The 25,617-nt window shown below is 38.0% G+C and overlaps 1 protein-coding gene across 1 annotated transcript in view; it reads right to left on the bottom strand.

Annotated features, from left to right (window-relative positions):
• Positions 1-6,875: 6,875 nt before the first annotated feature.
• Positions 6,876-25,617, bottom strand: part of TMX4 (thioredoxin related transmembrane protein 4) — a 44,182-nt gene continuing 25,440 nt past the window's right edge. The window contains exons 5-8 of the mRNA XM_077115721.1: positions 22,936-22,981; positions 14,824-14,925; positions 10,387-10,450; positions 6,876-9,310 (exon numbers count right to left, since the gene is read on the bottom strand). Of these exons, the coding sequence (XP_076971836.1) occupies positions 8,940-9,310; positions 10,387-10,450; positions 14,824-14,925; positions 22,936-22,981 (583 nt within the window). The 3' untranslated portion in view covers positions 6,876-8,939. The remainder of the gene's footprint in view (positions 9,311-10,386; positions 10,451-14,823; positions 14,926-22,935; positions 22,982-25,617) is intronic.

The raw sequence follows: 25,617 nt of genomic DNA, 5'->3' as shown, positions 1-25,617 counted from the left end.
AGCAGATAATGTACAATGCTAAGAAGACAACTGACCTCTGGAAATATTTTTACATATAAAGTTAAACCACATACATAAAAACAAATGCATTACTCATTGCACACTCTTTGTTGAGAACTAACGATGGTGGCACAGATGGACGGAGTCCAAGGGAAAATTCTCCCTGTGCTGGTGCAAGTAGTGTGAGAATCTCTTTTTTACACCTTCAAGGCTATCTCACTTCTGGGCAGACAGGTAGAACTGAATGGAATATTGCCAACTTGGAAACTCACTACACACCATTCACTCAAACATGAAACTTGCTGTGAGTAAATGTTGTAGAAGAGAGGAAAAACAATGGTGTTATTTCTAATTTTAGGCTGGAAAGCCAAAGAATCAGAAAGGAAAAAAGGTGGGGAGAAGAGAAAGTTGTGGGCAAAAATAAAGCTCTTAGATGCAACAAATTTTATCAGAAGGGACAATATATTAATTTGTGAGTATTGAAGCTTTCCCTCCAGCAAGGAATCGCACAGCTTTGTCTCATTTCTTCCTTTGCCCACACTTCTCCTCTAGTAGACCTTATTATGCAAGTTCAGAGCAGCCAGGGATACAGGGGGTGGGGTGGGGGGACACACAAGTCAAGAGGAAAGAGGGGGAAGAGAATGAAGAATGAGGAATGGGTCAAAGTTGAAGGGTAGCCCCATGCATGAGAGAGTAGAACAAAAGAAATGCGAAGGCACTCTTAAATGTTACTCTGGATAATGAATTGGACTTGTTTATTTTTTAGAGACAAAAGCAATTAATCATGCTTCTGGCTCCTGGGCTGAGTTTCTTTGGCTGGAAAAACCAGACCATATAGCGTTACTGGATTTAGGTTTGGGAGTGACCCTCCAGGGCTCTGGATTTGTGATAGGATAGCTAGTGCACTCTGGATAAAATTATCACCTGAGCCAATACTGCGTTTTTATCAAGAAGACCACACTTTTGGAACAATGGAACAAAGAAATAGGGACTAAAGAGTGGGTTCTTGAAATAGCTCCAGAAGCCAGAGCCAATGTGTTTGAGATCTTGCAAAACTGTAATTTTGGTGAAAATGTTTCAATTTGAAAAGCAGGTTTATGTAGCAAATATAATGGAATAAAATTGAAATTTTCTTTAAAAGAAAACTAAAATTCCCTTGTAAATTACAAATTGGACATTATAGCTTTAAGACAGCTTCAATGTTCATCCAGTTTCTTAATAAATTATATTATCTTCTTGACAGAGAAAGACTAAGTTGGTCCTGCTTGGAGCAGACAAAACCTGCTGTACTGCTGGTAGTGAATGGATTTATTTCAGTGGGATCTAGCTGCTACTCTGGAACTCAAATTCAAGCAGACCTTTGGAACCACTTGAACAGGCTAATAGCTCCCAGAAACTTCAGAAATTTGTGGGAAGTATTATGCCAAGGAAAAGTCAAATAAAAAAAAATCTTGAATTGCGGTTTGAATATTCCACTAAAATGATACAAAGACATAGAAACAGATTAAAAGAATAGAGATGCTAGTATATAATATCCTACATTAAGGGTGACATGTGAAGGTAAAGCCAGAAAGTTGCCATTACGGACATCTTTGAGAAGATGTATCTTCAAGAAGTGGCTGGAAGAATTCCCATAGCGGGCTACCTGACGAGGGATGGAATGAAGCTTGGAGCACGGAGGTAAGCAAGCCATGGTATGCTGAGTTTTGATCCTGAAGCAAGAGCCACCTGAATTCTACCTATTGGGAAAGCTGACCGAGGCTGAGGAGGAGGAGAAAGAATGGATTTTAAGGGTTCACACTAGAAGCCTTGAGCAGATTTAGGGAATTTTAAGTCATGACCAAAATATTTCAGCCTAGTAAAATCTTGGATAAGCATAAGACAGAACTCAAATCCCAATCGGTGTTCCTGCAGATAGCTCTTCTTGGAAACCGTACGCACCATTTGACTCTTAGTGCCAGGAGGGTTACTGTGAGAAGAGGATGTTTAGAAGTCTGTAGGCTGGGTGAGTTCATGAGGTGACCACCCTCGGCCTACCTGGCCAAACTTAGAGGACTAGATGTGACCAATGTTTCCTCCAGTTGTGCAGAAATGGAACATCTAGTAGTAGCCCCTGTCCTGAGGGTGTTAACCAGCTGGACCATCTTTCATACATGAGGAATGAGGGCTAGAAGAGAGGAGTTGAGATTCTCGTGGGGAGGGGGAATTTAAAAATTGGACATGTTAGCTACCAGGGAAGTTCTCCAAAGTTGGTGGAGAGGATAATGGTGAATTTTGGCAGAGGCAGCTGAGTCTGACAGTGCTTCCTGTAAGAGGTCCTGGCAGGAAATTTGATCTGCCGGAGAAGTTGGGGAACAGATTTCTTTTGAAAGTGCATTAGGCACAATTTCTTTTGACATATGGATATTCATGGCTACCCTCCCAACTCCCAACCAAGGAGAATTCTGGCAGAGCCATTTCAGCATTTACCACCTCCTTGGGGCTCTGGGTGTCAGAAAGGATTAAGATTTCCTTTCTCCAGAATTTCTTCATTTAGGACACTATCTTCAGACTATGAAAAGAGTGTAAACTCAAACTCCAGTAAGGTCATGCCCATCGATATATCAGGAAATCTACTGTTTTTCAACACAAAAGCCAGACCAAGACAGATATATGTTGCTGTAGTCTCCACGTGCTAGTGAGCAGATTTGTGTTTCACCAAGGTCATAGCCGCCATTTTCCAGCTCCCTACAGCCAAGGCCCTGCACCCTATACCTACATGGCCAGTAAAACACACACTCTGATGACCCAGGCTCTTCACTACCACCACCATTACCAGGGCAGCCAAAGTGGCAGTCGTGATTATTTTTCCTTCTGGCTTTTAATTTTTACTTTCCTTTGAGCCTGGTTCTGCCTTAAAAAAAGATGTCAACTAGATTTAAGCCAACACTCTCTGTTGCACAATATTGCTTGTCAAATAAGTTTTGGAAATGCTAAAAACTAAACTCCCCCTTGGAACTTTACATCTTTAGCCTATTAAAAGCTAAAAATTTAAAAATATCTTCGGGCAGGCCACGGTGGCTCAGCAGGCAGAGTTCCCACCTGCCATGCCAGAGACCCGGGTTCAATTTCCGGTACCTGCCCATGCAAAAAAAAAAAAAAAAAAAAAAAAGAAAAACCTTTGATCACAAATAGGCAGTATACATTAAGTTGTCTCCTTAACTTGGGCTTGCCTCTAAATAACCATTGTGTTTGCAAAATATGAATGAGGCAGTCCTCCCTGTGCATGAATAGCCACGGGCTCAAGTGTTTCTTGTGGTTAAGAGTTCAACCTATCACTAGGATTGCATTGTGGGCACAGGGGAGGGGGTTGTCCTTGTCATACTAAGAGAACAGACCTGCAGCGTTAAAGCAAATGCCAGTATTTTTTCATATATGTTAAAAAGCACAGAAAAATTATATATTATCCCATCTTGTGCCATTTAAGAGGACAATTCACTCTGTTAGAAGGTAATTCTTATTCTCTCAGGGTCAGTAGCTTGACTCCATAGTATAATCACATGGTTTTGCCCACAATTTATTCCCATCTATGGAAAACCTTAGAATACTCTCTTCAATGTTATCTGTTAACATGATAAGTCAGTGGTCATCTATGCATATCTTTCCTGGTAAAATATCAAGTCCACAAGAGCACACGCAGTTCTGAAAATTCTGGCATCTTGAAGACTAATAATGGCAAAGTTCGGAAGACAACCAGAATTGGGCCCATAAGTACCCTCTCTCCAGCCACAAGCATATGCATACTACTAGCATTTCTCAGGAACTTACACTTGACAGGAACTAGGTATGTAAAGGTAAGTCAAGTCACTATACCAGAGATTGCTAGCTCTCCAACATTCCTCTCACCATATGGCATGGTTACCATTTCCGTTCAGTATGTCCCTGGGACTATGCCCCATCGTGGGAATGTGAACAGAAGTGATGTATGTGTGCCTCTTGGCAGCCTAGCCTTAAAATCTCCCAGGACTGTCCCTCCATGTTCTTTCCCCTTCTGACTGGGGCTGGAGGGAGGTAGCCAGTTACCTTAGAAGCTATAAGTTAGAGACAGCTGAGCCTTCCTCGACCTGGGTGCCTGCATGAATCAGTCACTAACACCTGTACTGCCTACCCTGGACTAAGTGAAAAAGTAACACTACTCTTGTTGCTAAAACCCCTGGGAATTGGGAATCTATTATCACAGCCTGGCCTAGGAGATCACGTGGGAAGAATTCTTAGTATTGCAGAATATGTGCTAAAGAGCCTTCAAGATTGGGACAGAGGATTAGTTTGTAATAGAATGGTGTCAAAAACTGCAGCTTTTGTTACCACCAAGAATGAGACCAAGTTCCTCTGGGCTGAGACACAGTCTAACATCATTTCTCTGTAAGTGCCACCAGTCAGGCATTCTGAGCCAGTTCATCTGAGGAAGGAACTTGTGAGAAGCAAGTTCGATAATTTCCTTCTAACTACACAAATCCCTAGTAGTCTTCCCAAGAGAAAAATCAAATCTCCTGGTAGTTTTTCCCAAGATAAAAATCAAATCTCCATTACTTTATTTATGAGTGGCTTCACTTTTTTGTGCTTCCCCCTGCCTTGGTGGTAAGGAGAGTTGGGGGCAGACCAGTCTGTCGAATGCTCTTGAGATGACTCAGACCACAGCGCTGGGGAGGAACGTCAGAACCCATTGCCACTTGTGAAACCTCCAGTCACCCGAGATCTGTGGCCAGAACGAAACCTGAGAGATGGGGGCACTGAGTGTCAAAGGCAGCACAATGGGCTGAAGTGAGGAGGAGACTTGGGATCTTTGGTCTTATCCTTTTTTTAGTGCAGACTTTCCAGAGAAGTTATAGGGCAGATAGGATGGGTTTGGTTACCAAGTCAGGGCAGGGGCAGGAGAGAAATAAGACTCTGTGAATATACAGAGGAAAATTATCTTTTTTAGCAAAGTCATATTTCTTTCACTGCCTACACAAATAGCTCTTGTGAAAACAATATGGAAAGGAATACACCATTTTGTTTTTACTCTTAATCATCACTATAATTTAGTGATGATTTGATGAAATTTTACAACGAAATGAAAAGATAAAGGCTCAAGAATTATGTACAATTATGATCATGTAGTTTGTAATTCAGGCACTGTACTGCTTCAAACTCGTATCAATTTCTCATTCTAGTTACTGCAGATGCTATTTGAGGAAGCAAAGAATACATGAGGAGGAAAATAATTAAATCCTACAGGGCCAAATAATCAAGATATTACAAAGAACACAAATAAATTCATAATGAATTGCAATACAAATAAGCAGTATTCTTAGTATAAAATTGCATTTCCATGATGAAATTGTTTATAACAGATGTGATTAAGTCACATTGGAAAAAATCAAAATTGTAGAAGTCGCACATATACAACGTCACAGTCTACATGAAACTTTACTGAGAATAAGCCATCAGAAGGCCGCATCCAGGTTTGAGATTTCAACTGACCTTCCTGCTTTAGAAAAGCCATCAAAGAGCCACCATTGGGTTTCATCAAACTAGTTAACTCCACATTTGGCTTTTTCAAGACAAGCTATAATCTCAAGAAGATCAAAATGCAGAACTGAGGTAAAGTGATATTCAAAAGAAAGGATAGTTTCTGTTGGCACAAGAGATACCTATGAATACTCCCCAAAGTGCTGGCATACTTGACAGGATGGCTCAACTAAACATTTGCAATACTGGTGGAAATGACATTGCAACACTGAGATGAAGGATATAAACTTGATGCACATTAGCAAAAGCACCAGTCTCCCCCTTCCTCTCACTTCCTGCTATTTTAAGGTTTTATGCTAAAGTATCAGGTTTACCCTACTTTTTCTTGTCTTTTTTGGGAAGATGGGGTGGGAATGGGCTCTTTACTATCCCTCCACCGATAAAGTATCTACTCCACTCCTGAGGGACTTGATAATAAAAGGTTGCATGCTATGTACTTGCCTTAAAAGACATTTTTATCATCTACCCCAAAGGAGTTGGAGGATGCAGGCTCTGTAAATTGACATATACCCAACAATGCCACAACTATCAACAAGGTTTTTGCTAGTAAATAAGCCATCCAACCCTGCCAAGGCTTAATTTTTTAATACAGTAGCTACCTTGAATTCTTTACGTAGTTAGAGACATGTACCTAACACAGACATATGTATGAGGCCAAGTTACAAGTTTGAGCCCAAAGAGAGCAGAGCACTGTTAACTGAATGTGCCCCGCCCCTCATTGTATTCAATGCTGACACTTCAAAGGGAAAGGATTGGGACTGCTGCTTCCATCTGAGATCTCTAAGCAAGTCAGGATGGTTAATCAGATCTAGTAAATAGATGACTAATAAAAGAAGCTAATATAAAGGGATCAGGAAAGTTTCAAACTTTCCTTTTAATCAATGAAAAGGCAGGTTGCTGCAACTACCCACATACAAAGTAATGCATCTCCTTTCCAAAACACAAAGTTCCCTTTATTTAAAATCCACCTAATTTTAATTTACAAAGAATACTATTTTGGGCTTAAAAAACTGTTATTGAAATACAGGAAAGCATGATTACTTTTTTTTTTTAATCAAAACCATGTTTCCATGCATGTGATTTCTGGATTAAGTAAATTCTCCAGGAGAAAAAATCCATTAAATTCTATTGAAATGTTGATCTAATTTTAAATTTAAGAGTTTAGGTTAAATTTTTTCCTTTACTTTATATTCATTAAGTACTGAAAATAAACCTAAGGCCTCAAGTTGAGAAGACATTAAATGAGTGACTCATAGGGCTGTACAGTTAAACCCATCTTAAGCCAGAAAGTTAAAAAAAAAAAATGGAAAAATTGTTCACACAGCCAGATGCTTAAAATTTTAATGAATCTTCTTCTCCAACATATTTTTCTCCCCTCCCTCCAGTTTTTTTAAAAAAGAATTTCTGAGAAAAAAACTTATATTTTTCATATTATATATTTGGGCCCTATTGGAAATTCACACTAAATTTATAAAAAGACAAGGCAGATAGTATTATATTCATTCTTTCACTCCAGTCAATCAGTCCACAAAGCAAATGAGTATTTCAATTTGGGGGGAGGCATTATACAGAACAGCCACACTATGAAACTTTTCTTATCCCATACCTCTGAACTCGAATTTACTAATCTTTGAAAACCTTGTTTCATGTGAACATAAGAAACTCAGTGATGGGACGGCAGGCTCAGCTCTGCTCTGGCCCTGAAAGGCTTTGGGGTACCAGCAGGCAGAGCCAACCCCACCATAAGGGCACTAGCTGGGGGTATGTGTGCGGGCCCCACATGGTGGCAGGGCAGGAAATGGCCCCACCCAGATGCTCCCAGCCCTAGGCTCCAGTACTATCTGAAGACCATGATTACTGGGGCCTCTTCAGGAACCTCACATTGTATTGGGGAGGATACTGCCAGATATCTGCCTCAGAAAGACTTAAAAATAACCATCTCTAAACATCGGATCCTGTTAGAAAAAAATCTCCCAATGGCCTCATCAACCACACGAGGGCAGGGAGTCTGAGAACCCCCATCTCGAGCCCAGTGTAACTACAAGGAAAGGGCTATATAAACAGCCAGATACAGGTATACTGGATATTCATTTTAAAGGATGACAGAAACCTTCTGAGGTTCATCAACCATGTCCCTTACTATTCTGCCTGGAACCAAGGAGCATAGGATTAACTTTAGGCATCTTGCTTAAGCCTGGAATCTTATTCTACGAATTTATTCTAAAATATAAATCACGTAGAAAGGAAGAGGATGGATGGTTTTCTTAAAACAAACTGAGTCCCCTGGGTAGTTTTAGATTTAGTATTGAGAGATTTACAGAGATAAAATTCTTTAGAAGATTAAGGAGAAGGAAAGGAAAACAAATCTTTCATTTCAAGTTATTGACTTTCATTAATTCTGTCACCAAAAACACCTCTGTGAAGGAGAGCCAGAAGTGGGTCTCCAGTTATTATTAAACTGGCTCAAGGGCCAGGGAACCCTGTGAAATGGAAACAAAACCTACAGTCCTCACGTTCTCTGCACAAAACTACCTTGTGCTGGCAAGACTTAGAGGAATTTTTGGCTTCAGAAAGAATACTGGAAAGGAAGCTCTCTGGAAAGAAAACTACTACATTTGGGGGGGAGGAACCCAAAACAACCTTTCCTATAAAATTTCCACTTTCTTTTGAATCTCCAGACTGCGATTTCATCTGAGATGCTTGGCAGTCATAGTTCACACACTGTGGTTCCTGATGATCTAAATCCCCAAGTCAGAACCAACACAGCTGGCACAGGCCTGCATCGGTAAAGAAAAATCATGAAGACTGTGGGGAGCCTGCAGGCTCATGGTATAAATCGGTGGAAAAATTAAAGGTGAGAATAAGACCTAACGAAGGTCCAAGCTCTTTTCTAAAATCATAACCACGGTCCCCTCAAATTCAGTCTGTAAAAATGTTTCCCTGCGCTAGGATGCTTGATGTTTCTTAGCAAGTTTGACAAAAATAAATACTTAAGACAAGTACAGGAAGCAAGACTTCTGCTACACCTCTGAGGAGGCTCAGGAGTAAAGGCTGCTTTGCTTTTGATTTATGGGGCCTGCAGTCTTGTCTCCAGAAGATGCTAATCTGGGGGCTGCCTCTCTAGCCCCAACTAAATGAACTTGTTCCCATCCCAAGCCACCAAACAGATCCTAATACCACACTGGTTTTTCTGTTTCCTGATTGTCTTGCCTAAAAGATTTTCATTAATATACATGAGGCTTAATGCCCTAAGACAATATGACTAGAGATTGTCTTTTAAGAGAGAAGCTTCTCATTGAGGAAAAATTAAGGATTTGGTTTAAACTGTAGACCAGAGGGAAAATGATGCGTTCTTTTGGTCTGTATCACTGGAAACACCTTCATAAGATCTACGGTCCCTCCTCAGTGTGCTGACTTTTGCGCTGCCTCAGTGAGTCCTCTATCCCCTTCGTGTTTGCGGAACAAGACTGCTCGAGGACATCTCCTTCAGGCCCTTCAGGCTCCACGTCCCCCGGGGCTGCGTTGTCCTCCCTCAGGGGCCCCTGCTGGCTGGCGTCACTCCTTTCCTCCTCGCCGCCAGCAGCCAGGTTGTCTTCCTCTTCCTCCTCCTCCACTTCCTCCTCCTCGCCGAGATCTTCTTTCTCTTCTTCATCATCTACAAGGCTGTCCTTGTTCTCTTCTTCATTCGAATCATCCTTTTCCTCCTCCACATCCTGCAACTGTTCGGCCCTGTGAGCCTCCTGTGACCTCTGATTCTGCTCTGTGGAGGGAAGAGAAAGAACAAAAACTTCCTGTGAATAAACAGTAATAACTCGGCAATCATTTTGAGTATGTTTAGCTTGAAATGCACAGGGCAGAAGGCAAGAGGTACTTGACAATCTTTTCTACCATGAAGCTATGTTATCACACAGGACAGATTCTCTACTTGGTGTTCAAGCCCTGTCCTTCTCCGGGGATGGATTCTCTGTCTCTCTCTAGAGAATTCCCCAACCCTGTTGGCTTTGGCAGACAGACACGTGGACAGAGAGAGCAAAGGTTCTTCACTCCCTGAATTCTGTACTTGTAGAAGGCTCAGCAATATGATGGAAGCTGGGTCAATCAGAGTACACCCCAGGAACCTGGGGCCAGAATCAGGAGGAAAAGCCTTCCCTCGTTCTTCAGGGACTGCTAAACTAATAAAATGAGAGCCATTTTTATCAGTTTTTAATAATTTGTGGAAGGCTTAAAGCCTCAAAAACTTCAAAAGGAAACATAAATGCATACTCAGTTAATCTCCCACATAAAATTTAGCAATTATAAAGTCTCCATACAAATTCTCAAAAACAATCAGGAACAAAGACACAAGAGTATGTGGCTCCAGAAACAGCATGGAGCAGTCAAGGACTTGAGACTCAGAACAAACTGTCACAAACCAAGTTCTGTCTCTGTGACCTGGGACAATTCACTTAGCCTTTCAGAACCTCTATTTTCTTGCCTGTAAAAACTGTTAGGAGACTGCTTTTAAAGGCTTTAGCAGAGAGTTACACAGTAGAGGATCAAAAAATGTGAGATCCCCTCCTCCCTTCTGGATCCAGTGGGAATGAAGGAAAAGGCAACAACTGATTAATGAAGGGCATATCTAAAGGGAAAACACAATTGCTAAAATGAAACTTAGAGAATGAACATAAGAGCTTTTGTTCAAATACAGCTAGAAAATATATTTTAGATAATTTGGTAGTGGTAATGGTTTGGTCATCCAGCAAATCAAGGGTAAAGTCCACTATGCATCTGAGAACAAAAGGAAGGAAAACCAAGGAATTAAAAAGATACTCTATTCTTTGAGTTTATCAGGCTTACCAGAATGTTCAGATAAATGCCTTGGAAGTGGTACATAGAAACATTCTGATATTATCACCAAGACCTGGGGAAAAAAATGATTTTACAGTTAGTAGCTAGGACATTTATTATCAAAGGGCTCACAATTAGGCCTTACTTCTATAAACAGATATTCTTAGATAAATAATTAGTTGGTCAAAAGCCCTCAAACAGGACAAAGGAATAATTAGAATTTCCTATTTCTCAAATGTGGCATAATGGAGAAAAATACTATGAATTTACAACAGGGGTCACAAAGTCAAATGTCTATAGAAAAATCACTAGAAATAGATGAATCAAGCAGATTAAAGAAAAGGGACATTATCAGCCATTATAACGGTCTTTCTAAAAACATTATTCTGGACAAACAAACCTCATCTGCATATGGGTGGCCCATCACTAGTGGGTAATCCCCATGTGAGTGGAAGAACATTTTAGGGCCTGGAATTCTCACAATTACTATGAGAAATTTCCACAAATGATAAGAAACCCCATCAATGATGTGAACTAAACCCTATTTTAGACAGTGATTAATTTGCTTTATTTTTCATGCATTACCAGCCTGCTTTCCCCTAATAAACTCCAAACTCCCGAAGGGCAAGATCACGCCATTCCACGTTCCATGCCTGGGAGTGGGCATAGGTCATGGTGGTGAAGCTGATGGGAAATTCCAAAGGGGGAGAGTTAGCTGGAGCCACTCTCTACATCTGTGACTTTTCCCTTCTCTACAGCATCCCAGAAAACCAATGAGATTCAACACAAGAAGAAAGAAGCTGCCTGGGTTACAACCATTTGCCTACAGGAAGGCTATACATTTCTTCTTGTACTTAGTTAATCCTGGACAATGTCCTCACTTTGAACAATTGACTAGTCTTCAAAAGCGGAATAGCACTTCCTACATTAGTGGTTTAAAAGTGCCACAAAATGTTAAAGAATCCAATTTTTTGGATTGGATTCAATCTTATAAACATCAAATGAGTACTCTACATTGTGCTTACAATTATTATTGTCCATATGTCAATTTACTACTTTACTCAATATTTGATTCATTAGGTTCAAAGCATCCCATTAAAAGGAGCAGCTTCAAAATGAAGACATCACAGTCATGGCTCTTCAGGCAATTTAATAATAAGGTAATATGGCACATAAGTCTCATAAGAAAATGAACTTTGAGACTTCAGGGATAAAGAGATGACAGCCCATCACAGGGTAGGGGCCGGGAAGTCCCAGGAACAGGAAGCAGCAGGAAGGGCTGGGCAGGGGCAGGTGGGGATGGGCAGCACCAGCTGTCTACCTGCTCCTGGCTTATCAGTGACTGCTAGGATATCATTTTTTCTTTATTTCTTTTTCCTTCCTTAATTCTTATTAGAAGGGAAAAGTTTTGGTCCTTATATCACAAGGGAAAGAAAAATCACCTTCCAGTAACAGGAAATACCAAAATTTATAGCAAAGCCTGGGCCACCCAGAGGGCTAGCTGCATAAAGGGTTCCCAGAAAGGACTGACCAGATAGGAGTCACAACTTTGTCTCTCATTAGCTGTTTGGCCCTGCACAGGTCACTTGACTGCTCTCTCATTTGCATTCTTTCTCTAAAAGAAGGGTTTGGGTTAGCCTATGTTGAAGTCCATTATAATTCTAACAGTAGACAATTATATTATAGAGTCCTTCTTCCGGAAACCCCTCTCCCCCTCTTAGATTCTCTTAATTCAAGATCAATTTTCTGGTCCAAAAAACCCTTCCCTCCCTGAGTCCCTAAGAATGGTACTATTGAAAAACAGAATTTATATGGGAATGGTGCCTTCCTCTTCATCATCCATGATCACTCTTTCAGGGTTATAGATTCGGGTTTCCGCATCTATCCAGAGAACCATGCACCTGTGAGGAGGGCAGATGGCCTTACTATATTTTAGAGGGTGACATTCATGGCTGCTAACACTAGAGCCCCTCCTCTCAAGGACCTCTGGCCCAAGCACCACTCGGAACCATCGAGAAAGAGTACGAAAATTTGCACAGTGTCTACACACATACCAACCAAAATGGAGACCAGATAATACAGGCAAAAGAAACCCTGGCCTTTTATTTTTGTTACTAAACTATTACAGCTGAAGAGCCTTTACATCTAGGTCACCTGGATAGCTACCCATAGTCTCCACTGCTCTTCTGCTTGTCTAGAGCTTTGCTTTATTCTGACCTTGACAGCAAAGTCACTGCCAGAGTGATTTGATATATAGGATATGCACCTAACACTCAAAAAATATATTAATATCTAAAACTGAGTACGTTGTTTACATGTGAAAAATAATATTTAGCAAAATATTTCAACCATCACTGTAAGGTAGAAATGCAAGAAAGTCATAAAACCTGCATGGGCTGTAAATTTTGCATAAGGACATCAAATGGAGCATCTAAAGGCACTTTCCTTTGAAAAATAGGCAATTCTTATTACTCCATATGGGATATTCCATTCTCAGCAATTTCATTTCAGATTCATTCCATGTGAACTGCTCATTTAATTTAGACTCAGTTGGTGAAGCTGTAAATAATGTTTAGAGCCCAGATTCTCAAAATCCCCTCATAAGAGATCAAAGAATACTGAAGGCAAAATTACAGGTACTGTGTGCTTCTTTAAACACATATCACAATCGTAGAATAGGCCTTTGTGCAGCAGTATTTGCTTACAATTTTTCAAAACCATGTTAGAAAATATATGAGCCTATTAACACCTTAAAATTATTATTTTGCTAAATAAAGTTCTCTTCCCAACTTCTAATAAAGGAACAATATTCTGTTACTTAATCACTTGAACAGTCTAGAATCAGCACTCTTCTTTCTTCAGGCCAAACCTCCTGGCATCCTACACTGATTATCTGAACCTAAGTTTCCAAATAAATTTAGGCCCTAGGCAGGCCTGACTCAATGTCTTAGACTTAAAGCCAATTTCAAAGCTAAAATTCTAAAACTCTCTATGCTGAGAAGAGTTTTCAGTAATATTCCAATAGGCTCACACACTACCTACATTATCCATAACTCTTTCTCTGCATCATCCAAGACCTCTAATTGTTTTTCTCTACAAGAACTTTATACTCCATGTGACTCCAAAATACACTCCTAGAAAAATCTAGCACTGACATTAAATGGGAGAAGCACAGACTGTCACATTTCTTTCATATCCAAAGTCAAATCCCTTTTCACCCAGAGCAATGGAGACCTGTTAATTAGCAATAAAATCAATTCAACAAAATGAAACATACCCAAGACCTAATGAATGGTACATATATAGGCATCTAAGTCCAATTACCAGCCCCTTGCAGCAGCAAACAAATCTCAAAGGTAAGCCATGAGTTAAGGATGTCTGTGGCAAAATAAAACCAAGCCTCCTTGGCTCCCCAGAGTTATGACACTGTCATTCCAAGTTAAGACTTCTGTAAAAGCAACAGCTAGCATTTAAACTTCCCCTTAATAAGACCGTGATACAGATCCAAAATTCATTACAAAAAGCAAGGACAGATTTTTGGATAACATTACCAAAGAGTTTTTTTTTTTTTTAATTCAATATTTAGTAATCTTTAGCTATTCCCACTACAGTGTGTAGAAGCTGTCTGATTAGGATGCAGTACAATGGCTTCTGAGAATTCTCCTTATCTTAAGTAGAGTTTAAAACTCAGTAAAATTGATGAAGTGTAGTTAAAGGAAACTACACAGAGTTATTTCACTCTATCAAATAGTAAAACGCGCCAAAATACTTATAATTGTGTTTTGTAATAAACAATAATAGTAATAAATTTATTATTTCTACTCTCACCTAAAACATACTTAAGGAGAAAATACACAGATATCTACTGGATACTGATTTTCATGCCCAAAGGAGATAGATAATACGCTTTGCATCTGAATGGGTGGTTCTGGACACATTTTTTTTTTTACATAATCCACGTTGGAAAACCCAGGGTAGATGCAGAAGCGGCTGGTTAGGGCTAGAGTTACAACTGGAGGAAAGGAAAAAGAAAACTCACCTTGTCTACCCAAGGGACAAATTCACAACTTTGGTTTTTAGCAACACTGTGCTAATCAAGCAGCAACATCTGCTACCACAGCTAACTCAGTTGTCTTTGAAACTGACCAGTCTTGGAAACTGATCACATCTAAATTCAAGTGGGGCCTCTATCTTTCCTTTCATCACTACCCATATTCTAGACAGTAGATGCTTTCAGAATATGTAAGGGAAAGGACTAAGACATAATTTAATCAAATCTCCATATAACTCAAATTACCACTGAAAGTAGCATCAAACCGACAGATGTTATTAATTGCATAGATTACATACCAAATGATGTTTATGTCTTTTTTTTTTTTTTTACTAGTTTTGCATGAAATCCATTTTGCTTTTAAGATAGAAAAAAAGATTGACATTCTCTCTCACCAGACCCATGAAAAGGCCAAAAACCAAGGTGGCTACAACGAAAAAGACATAGGAACACCAAGCAGGAATCCCAAGGGTCACTGTGAAATAGTTGTGAAGATGCTGTAATTAGAAGAAAAAAATAAAATATTTTATTCACATATAATGAAAACTAAACATGTTTGAATTTCTTTCTCTTGCTATACCTCAAGTCTACAAATTGCCACTCTAATTATTACCTCCCACAAAGATCATGCAGTGGTTGGTGCATCTAAAGACTTCTAAAGAACAACTCAAATTGTACTGGGACTCTGAGGTTAAGAATCAAGGTCATATTTAACAAAAGTTATATTTCCCAGGACTTCATGATCTGGGTAGAACTCCATTAGAATTCTTTTCCTACTCCTTTCTTCCATGATGTTTTTTGTTCTTTGGTCACTTTTCCTAATAATTATATACACGTCAATGCTCTCTCATTAGAGGGCATTCATTAAAAACATTTAAAATTTCTCTATACTTTTTTTTTCTGGTTAGAGTCATGCTATATCCTACCCTTATTCACCCTTAACAAATTTCCTACGCTACCATAAAACATAATACATACTGTTAGACAGAATTAATATTAGCTCGTTTCCCCTTTAATTTGTTATGATAAATGAGAGTTCAAAATAGACTGTATATCTCTTCATGCTTACTGTTCCTCAGGACTCCATTTGATGACAAACACTAAAAAAAGTGTGACAAGATATATCTTAGAAACAATTTATGTTCTAAACTAAGCAGAAATTACATCTATGAACCTGCTAGTTTGAAGTCAAAGCCCATTTAGGTGTGGACTTACTAATTCAACTAAGACATCATCTATTTAAGAACCTCAGAGTTTCAAAAGTAGTCATTCATTATAATTTGCTTATTTAACAAGCAATTACTGGGCACCCATGATAAAATGACCCCAAGTCAGATGCTACCACAGGCAGAGATAATGGCTGCGTGACTTGCCTACAATGGATAAGGTTGATGAAAATGGAACCAAGTTTCTACTTTAATTACTTCATATTTTTCAAAATCTAAATCACTGAAGTATCTCCCATTGGTTGCTAAGTTGGTAATTATCAACACAATTAAATAACATTTTATTGATTGAACTCTGAATGATGAAAAAAACAAAAAAATGTGGTCACTAATCTAGAATAATCTGAGATCTCTATTCAATTACTTCTTCAGCAGAAAAAAATTGACCTAAAGCAAGCAAGCAAGCATTTTAAATAGTGAGACATGAACTCAAAGTGCTCAGTACTTACTGTCAAATAAGGAAAAAATACTAGAAAATGTTTAAACCATTCACAGGAAATATAAACAAACTTTTGATTTGTAAAGCAGTCACTCTCTTTTAAAGATGACCTGGAATGATGGAACTGTTTATCAAGAGTAATCAAGCACTTTGCACCCCCACAAGCAAAAGAGGTATTTGGGGTTTCAAAAGATTGTGTCATACAAACTCTTTCTAATGGAAATTCTAATATTTATTGTCTGGTTCCTTGTTTTAAAAATAATAATAAGCATACATAAATGCTTTTGCTTTTCTTGATGATCCAATGTTATCATCAAGGATAACCCTTGAAATGTATCACTGAATCAGAAGATACGGAGTACCAGGCTGCCTCTACACTGATGCATGGATGTCCTTTGGCACTTGCTTTATAAATAACATTGGTTCATTCACTTTACTCTATGGTTGATATGAATAATGTGCAGTTACAAGTCCCTCTGCACAGCATTTTATGCCTTTCTGCAAAATAAAATATTGAAGCCTCAAGAAATCTGCTAAATTATTTCCTTGATTTCAGTAAATTTTTTGCTTTAATTCCTTTAATCTCTGCATTCTAATCCATGCACTTCTTAGTGTAGTCAAAGCATCCTCTCATAAACTCCTTTATGGGATTTATTTGAGCTTCTTATAAAAAACCTGCCATCTTGTCATCTTTTTAGCGGTGATTATTAAAGACTCATTAATCAAGTTGTTTTGTTTTTTTAACAACTGCAGATATAACTCTGTTTACTTTGTCCAAGTTCACTAAGGTTTTAGAGCCCCTTAAGAGCATTAGAATTCATGGTACTAGGTACTTGAAGTTTTGCTGTATATATTTTTCCAAAGTACTAATGAAATAAAACTGATCTAATTTAGTTTTAGCTTTTTTGTGTTTCTGTTTTTTTAATTTCCGGGAAAAGTAACAGTTTTTTGCTGGAGAATATCTGATCCTTGTTCTGTATTGTATGTGTACACAAGTTAACACCCTACTCCATTTACATAAAATGCACTCAAACGACACCTGAGGGGATAATACCTTACATTATTGTAAGAGATGACTAATTAAAAGCTATTTATTCGCCTATATACAGACTGAGAGGACAAAATGCAAATATCATTACACTAGAATAAATGAGAAGAAAATTCCAATCAGAGACCAAACGGACTTAAGAACTGGATGAAGGCCAAGGCCTCCATGGATCAGAAGTATAGCCCCCCATCCCAGGGAAGCCAGCACTTCTCAAGGCATTCTGAACCACTGCAGGCTGGATTACATGACTGACACCCAAGGGCCCCCAGCCAACCAGCCCAGAGTTAAACAGTCTCATTCAGAGCTGGGGTATCCCTGAAGAACACAGAGCCTTTCGGATTCAGACCCTACCAGTGTCACAGAATGTACTCTGAGGAGTTCTAGAACAAGCCCTGTACCCTTTTCTTCAATCTCCCCTTTCTGGGAATGCAAGAAAGGACTCCTCAGTAGTGGCTAGAGGGCTCACTGTCCCTTCCTTGTTTGATTCTCTTAACACTGGGAGACAATCTTGATTTTCTTGTGAGCTCCATGAGAGGTATCTTGTAGATGCAACACTATTCTAGATATTTTTTAAAGGAGTAAAATATTAAAAGAAGAAAACCCCCTATCTACAACACAAATGTTTTTGAGTTTTAAAATTCAGTTTGTTATTCTCCAATCTAAACACTCACAGCCTTTAATTCTTAAAACAAGATGTTTATAAAGCATTAAAACTTCTGCCGTTTTAATCAAACAAGAGGTAGTATTCATCTTACATACTTTCCTCCCAAGCTGGAACTTGCCATATGCCTGCTTTCTTTTGTAAAAATCCATCCACAAAAGCTGTCAAGAGGCTTGGGGAGGCTAGATGTTAACACAGAGGGTAATACCAGATTTCTACAGTGTTGCACAAACATGGGTGAGGAGACCAAAAAAATTCCACAAATCTACTGTTTCTGCCCTTTTAGTAATGTACACATAGACAAAATTTATAATCTATCAAGACAAAAAGCATTATGGTATACAATAATGAAATGCAAACATGGAAATAACAATAAAAATTCTTCTCTTGGAGAAGATTCCAGGCCTATACATTACTTACATTTGTACAAATCCGTAATAACAGCAGTCTGAGGGCCGCTAAAGCAGTTAAGACAACATAACTGTTCCAAACTAATGAAACCTCTGAGGCATCTGCTGGAAATAAATGCTAAATGTTTCTTGAGAAAGAGGGCCTTGAAATTCCCAAAAGAAGAAAAACAAAGCAAGTGCCAATAAAGATGACATCATAATAAACAAATCAAACAATAAAAAAATCCACTTCAAATGAAGATCAGAAGACCAAGTTGATAGAAATTACAGAAGCAGAGACTTCAAAAATAAAACCAGGGTGGGCCACGGTGGCTCAGCAGGCAGTTCTCACCTGCTATGCCGGAGACCCGGGTTCAACTCCCGGTGCCTGCTCATGCAAAATAAATAAATAAACAAACAAATAAATAAAACCAATCTAAAAGATATCATGAAATAATATTTGTTCTAGATATTTAAAAAAACATTTAAATCCTTAAAAAGTAAGAGGGTATTATTAACAAAGAGAATTGGAAAAAATATAGAGAAGTTATTTAAATGAAAAACATATACATGCATTGATATTTAAACTCAGTGTCTGCATTAAATAACAAAAGGAAACACGGATCTGAAGAAATTACTCAGTTGTAGCAAAGAAAGGAAGAAAATACGAAAAGAAGATTAAGAAATGTGGAGGACAGAATAAGAAGTTTCAACATATATCTGCCAGGAGTTCTGGAAGGCAAGGATAAAAAGGACATGGATACTATCTGAGAATTTCCCAGAACTGATTAAAAAAAAACCCTATTAAAAACCATGATACATACCCAGAACATAGAAAAATATTCAAACCAGGACCAAGAGAGAAACGGCAGAACACTGAAAACAAAAATATTTTATATTACCTTTAAAAGGACAAAAACAGGAAGCAGATTTGCAATACAGCAACAACAGAGGAGAGAGGGCAATAGAGCAATACCTACACAGATCAATGAGGAAAAATAATTTTCAGCCTTGAATTTTATTCTAATCTAAATTTTAATTAGAAAACGCAAAACAAAGACATTTTCAATGAATTAAATACTGCTCACAGGCTTTCAATGAAACATTAAGGGGTAAATTTTGGAAAGAAGGAACTTGAACTCAGCAGGAAAGCAAGAAGAAGAGGTATGAAAATTAATTCGTAAACACATGGGTAAATCTAAAATATAACTGACTATAATAACAATACCAAAAATAATGACTAATTTCAAGCATTAAATATTGAACTAAAACCCTGCATAATGACAACACATATGCATTAAAGCATTTTAAGATCTTTGATTTGTTCAAAAGGAGGATAAATAAAAGGATGAACTTTAGACCTTGCTAGTTAAGCACGGAGGTTTAAATTTAAGGATGGTTTCTAAAAGAAAATAATATAACAACTTTTAAATTAATAGAGGGAAGAAAGAATAAAATACATTCAATCAATCAATAAGCTATAGATAAGAAAAAATAAATTTAAAAAAATACAGCAAACAGAAAAAAACGGCAAATGTAGAACCAGATAAATATTACTGGAAGAAATTCATCTGATGAAAGAATTATCCAAATGCTTTTCACAAGGCTCACTTAAAATATAACAATAAAAGGCTTAAAGTAAAGAGATAGGTGGGAAAAAAGATATTTCAGACAAATACTAATCAAAATGAAAAAAATGGTATTGATATTAGACAAAACTGACATTGACCATATAAAATTGTAATTTCTTATGTGTCAAATTTTGTGGTTTATCTTGTAAAATTACTTTTTTGTTCCCTTTCTAAATATTTGGATACATATTATAAAATTACTATACTTATCAATATTATATATACTGTATTCATCACTAAGAACATCTCAATTGGCTATGCAAAGATGAATCACATTCTAATCTGCAAAAAGCACCCTCTGTGCAGTCCAATAGAGAATCCATCTAGGTCGCTCATACTGGGCACTGTGCATACAAAGATAAAATACCTATTCCTGGCTTTGATGTGCTCCAAATGCCAAATATTATAATCATTTGCAAGATATAATGAAATACTATAACTCCTTACCTAAGCTCTTATTTAAGCACTGAATGGCAAGCTGTGTGAGGTCACAGTTATTTATCTTCCCTGATAACTGTTTCTGAAAGTAAACTTCTCTTTAACAGTTTGCAAAGGCCATGGTCAATGTCCATCTAAGCTCTTTTTAAGCCATAGAACAAATTCATCTCTTGACCTGTACTTAATTTAGCTTCTAAGATCTTGATTTCAACACCACCTGACATCCATTTATTACAATCATCTTGATGAATTAGACATTATAAGGCTTCTAAGCTCTTAGCCGGCTAGTCAGCTATGTGGCTCTGTCAACCTTTAGTGTTGAGATATTGCAAAAGGAGGACACCTTACATTCAATTCCTAATTTGCAAATCATAATTCATAGCCCTTGAATAAATTTCTCACTAGTATTAAAAAAAAAAAAACAGAAGGAAATCACATGAACCTCAAACCATATGGAGGAAAGGAAATAGTTCTTATTGTTTAATATGATAAACAAAAGCAAAAAAAAGGCTTAAAAATTTTAATCAAAAATAAACTGAGCCCAAGTCTCTGACTGGCCTCCGTTGTTAAAAAAAAAATTAAGAATAAAAATAAAAAACAAGCTGTTCCTATCTCACAAGGCATAAAATGTAATTCAACTGAGAAACCGCAACAGAAATGGTTCCTCCTAAATTTCTTTCAACAAATATTAATGTGCATGAGAAACAGAAAAGAGCCTTCATGAGCTCCCTGAATACTAAGTTCCAAATGCAACCCCATGATCTAAAAATAATGATTTAGAGCAGATATATGTAAGGTATATTAGCCAGAGTTCTCTGTATATCTGTAAATACAATGATATTTTTGTAAGAATTGTCTCACACAACTATGAGAATGTATTAAATCCAAATTCAGTAGGGCAAGCTGCTAACTGGCAATACTGATGAAGGTTTTTAATGAATTTCCCAAGAGAAGCTGGCTGGCTAAAGAAGAAATGGAAATCCTTTCTTTTGACTGTTGAAATCATCATTTCTCCTTTCAAAGTCTTCAACTGATTGTATGAGATGTCTCCCACTGCTGAAGATAATCTCCTAGTTGGTTGTAGATGTAATTAGCCACAGATGCAATAAACTCACTGAAGATTAAGTCCAAGAAATGTCTTTACAGAAAGACATTCAGTGCTTGCTTGACCAAACAACTGGATACCAAAACCTGGTTAAGTTGACACATGAACTTAAAACCATCACATAGTGTGCTGGTTTGAAAGGATGTATGTCCCCTAGAAAAGCCGTGTTTTATCTAAATCCCATTTTGTAAAGGCAGAATAATCCCTACTCAATACTGTATGATTGAATCTGTAATTAGATCATCTCCCTGGAGATGTGATTTAATCAAGAGTGGTTGTTAAACTGGATTAGGTGATGACATGTCTCTACTCATTAGGGTCAGGTTGATTAGTTTATGAAGTCCTATAAAATAGGAAACATTCTGGAGAATGAAAGCGATTCAGAGAGAGCAGAGCAGAACGACATAGTCATGAGAAGCAGAGTCCGCCAGCCAGCGACCTTTGGAGATGAAGAAGGAAAATGCCTCCCGGGGAGCTTCATGAAACAGAAGCCTGGAGAAGAAGCTAGCAGATAACGCCATGCTCGCCATGTGTCCTTCCAGATGAGAGAGGAATCCTGTGTTTACCATGTGCCTTTCCAGATGAGAGAGAAACTGTGACTGTGATCACCATGTGCCCTTCCACTTAAGGGAGAAACCCTGACCTTCATCGGCCTTCTTGAACCAAGGTATCTTTCCCTGGATGCCTTAGATTGGACATTTCTAAACACTTGCTTAATTGGGACATTTTCTTGGCCTTAGAACTGTAAACTAGCAACTTATTAAATTCCCATTTTAAAAGCCATTCCGTTTCTGGTATGTTGCATTCTGGCAGCTAGCAAACTAGAACACAAAGGGACACATGTCTAAAGATTTTTTGCAATACAGTTAGGAGATATATTTAATTCTACAGTAATTTTGCTAAATCTGGATTTATTCCACTCACACAGACAAAGAGGAACAGAAGACGATGTGACATATTCAAGATTTCATAAACAGTCATTTTAACCTGAATAACAGAGAGTAAATATTATAGTCTTATGGGTTATACAGTTCATCACAATTACTCAACTCTACTGTTTCAGCATGAAAGCAGTCAAAGTCGTATATAATGAATGAACATGTCTGCATCCCAATAAAAATTTACAAAAAAAAACAGCTGGTCCACGTGCCACAGTTTGCTGACACCTGATACACAGCAGCATTCTCCAGCTTGGTAGTCTTTGATCTGTAGATTATGGCAACAGGAAAATAAGAAAGAAGTAAAACCACTTAAGTCCTTCCAGCCTTGAGAAAGGGCCTTCATTACTGTTTTAACAAAAAATATGACTCTGACACAGTACTTATGGGTTCCTGTTCAATGTTGACTTCCTACAGAAAAATAGATTTCCACTGGTGACTCCACATACAAGTAGCTGTGTGGCTTAAGAAAAAAAATGAATATTATAAAAAGTATATCACCTGTTTATTTTCTTACTGTTTAGAAGCTACATTCATACTCTTCACAAACTCTGAGTATATAACTGTAAAAGCATATCTAAGAAAAAAATTTTAAAAAATAAAGAAAAAAAAGTATATTTAAGATTACTCACCCATATTTTGCCAGAGATGCTAAAAAGACCAGCCATTCCAGACATTCTAAAAAAGAAAACAATAAATGGAAGAAAAACCACTGGTTACATATACTATGAAAAATGAACAAAATTCAGGTTACAGAATCCATCCCTCCTCTAACCCCTCACCATTCTGGCTATACATTGCCTCTCTCCTTGAGTCACTTCTGTTTATAAGAGCCTAGCTTCCATGGCCATCATTTGATACACTCCACTTTAAGTATATTAATCCTTCCTTTTGGCCCTTTATTCCCTCCATTGTACATACTCAGCAAAACCCCCAACCCTGAGTAGTTGAATGCCACTAAGGAAAAAAAAAAAAAAAAAATCACATGGCCAGCTGACTGGCCTCACTTCACACTCAAAAATCCCAAGAAGTACTCAATGCTGCCCAGTTCCTCTCAATTTCTTTAGGCTCTGAGATGACAGCATATTTCCTTTTCCCTCTCTTCAAGGCTTACCTATCTTCTCCTGACTGTGAATTCTAAGCTAACACATTCCTCATACGTCGCTAAGATATCAGAGGCCATTATGTGATCTCCTTTACCTTCCAACCACGAAATCTGAGCCTGGTGTGCACCTGGTGTATCATCGTGGTGTAGACAAGTAGTGTCAGTGCAGTAGGGAGGATGGAAACCATGTGTGAATGAATAAAAGCGTGCTGGGGGTGGGGTGCGAAGAACAGTGAATATAGACTGTTCTTTGGAGAAGTTTCCCTTTGAAGCTGGAGGGCCATGTTGAGGTCCTGGGATGCTGCTGCTTATTTTTTTAAGATGGGAGACATTAGAGCATGTATGAATGGAAATGAGAATGATCCAGTATAAAGGGATCTTATTAAAACAGAGAAAGTCCATCTATCTGATCTATCAGAGTCCAATTCCTACACTTGTGCCTCGGATCCTATACCTTTTGCCCTGTTAATGTCTTGGTTATTTCTGTCATCCCCTTCCTGCATTAGCAATTTCTCCCACTACTTGTCTATGCCACGATGATCTCAATTGCTTCATTTAACATCATCTGTCAAGTCTCAGGCTGTATTTTCCTTTATCTCTTGGTAACAAGGTATACAAGCTACTCCCTCCTTTTCGAGTATCCTGTCCTTGGTTTCTAAGAAACCACACCCTCCAGGTTTTCCTTCTGCCTCACTGGAGTTCATTTTCAGTTTCATTTTGCTGACTCCTATTCTACCCAACCCCTGAATGCTGGAGTCTTTCAAGGCTCAGTCCCAAGCACTTTTCTCTTTTTCCCCTCTCTCCAGAGGTAACCCCTTCCTTTCTAAAGCTTTAAACACCATGTATATGTTGATGATTCCCACATTTGTAGCTGTGTTCCTGAACTCTCCATGGTAAGCCATGTCAAGTATCCAACCTGACAGCTCTATAAAGAAGTCTGATTTCAAATTTAATTTGTCCAGTACAGAATCTTTTCTTTTCTCTTATCCAAATAAGTAGCTGGTACCAAAATCTATCAAGTGCTCAAACCAGAAACCCAGGAGATTTTATTTGTTAATCCTTTCTTTTCTTCACTTTGGTCAAGTCTACTTTCAAAACAAATTTTAAATCCACTCTCCCCATTTCCCTGCCACCATCCTGATCTGAACTACTATGGCCTCTAGGTTGGACTATGACGACAGTCCCGTTCTCTCCTCATCCATTCTCACCCCCTCCCACACCTTCTCCTAAAAGTCATCTTCTCACTATATGTACTGATAGCATCCAAGTTCCTCACTGTGGCCACGAGACTTCCATGACCCAGCTGCAGCCGGCCTTTCTCACTCACCTTATAATATTCTTCCCTCTCTTTCACAGTGCTCAACCCTGGTTCTCAAGAATAAATTTTCCAAATTGGCACGCTATATTCTTTCCCAGAAATATTCTGTTCCCACTTTTTGCCTGGCTAGTTTTTTCTATCTTCAGATCTCTTTATAGAGTGGTCAGAGCAGACTCTCCTGACCACTCTACCTAAAGATCCATGCCCAGCTATTTCCTATCTTAGTAGATATGTTTTCCCCTAACAGCCCTTATTTGGGATAGAAATGATTATTTCTTTTAGATTTATTAATTTATCTCATTTATTGGGCGATAAATCACCCAAGGGGAAGGGACCAAGTATGGTTTGTTCACTATTGAATACCTACCACTTAAAACAGTATCTAGCGTAAAATCAGTGCTCAAATATTTGTAAAATGAAACGTCATATGTCAGCTGCTTTAAGGGTAAACTATCTGTTTCCTGAGTATTGTGTGATCTGCTTGTATTTTAGTGAGGATATTTCTTGCACTTGGGTATACTGATATCAAATTATTTACAAATATGTTAACTCATTGTAAATTAAAACTGTAGAAAATTTTATTATGGTTTGGTCTTATCTACTTCATCAAGTATTATATACAGTTTGTCATCTTGGCCAAAAGTTATCCCTAATAGCATTCTCCTAGATGAACATACCATAGACTTTATTTTCCACATAAGACACAAAAGAATTTCTTCATGAACTATCATTCACAAAAATTGTTACTCCATTTTATCAATAATTTAAGAGAAAAATAAGAGTAAATGGTGCTAAATAACATTTTGTAAAGAGAAAACGGTTGAGATGGCTTAAGACAAAAGCTAAATAAAAGTCTTGCTATAATCCACCCAAATCAAGTTATTTAATTTT

This window comes from Tamandua tetradactyla, chromosome 1 (genome assembly GCF_023851605.1).
Source record: "Tamandua tetradactyla isolate mTamTet1 chromosome 1, mTamTet1.pri, whole genome shotgun sequence".
NCBI lineage: Eukaryota > Metazoa > Chordata > Mammalia > Pilosa > Myrmecophagidae > Tamandua > Tamandua tetradactyla.
The sequence above is the reverse complement of the archived record's forward strand: the minus strand, read 5'-3'. Positions and strand labels throughout refer to the sequence as shown.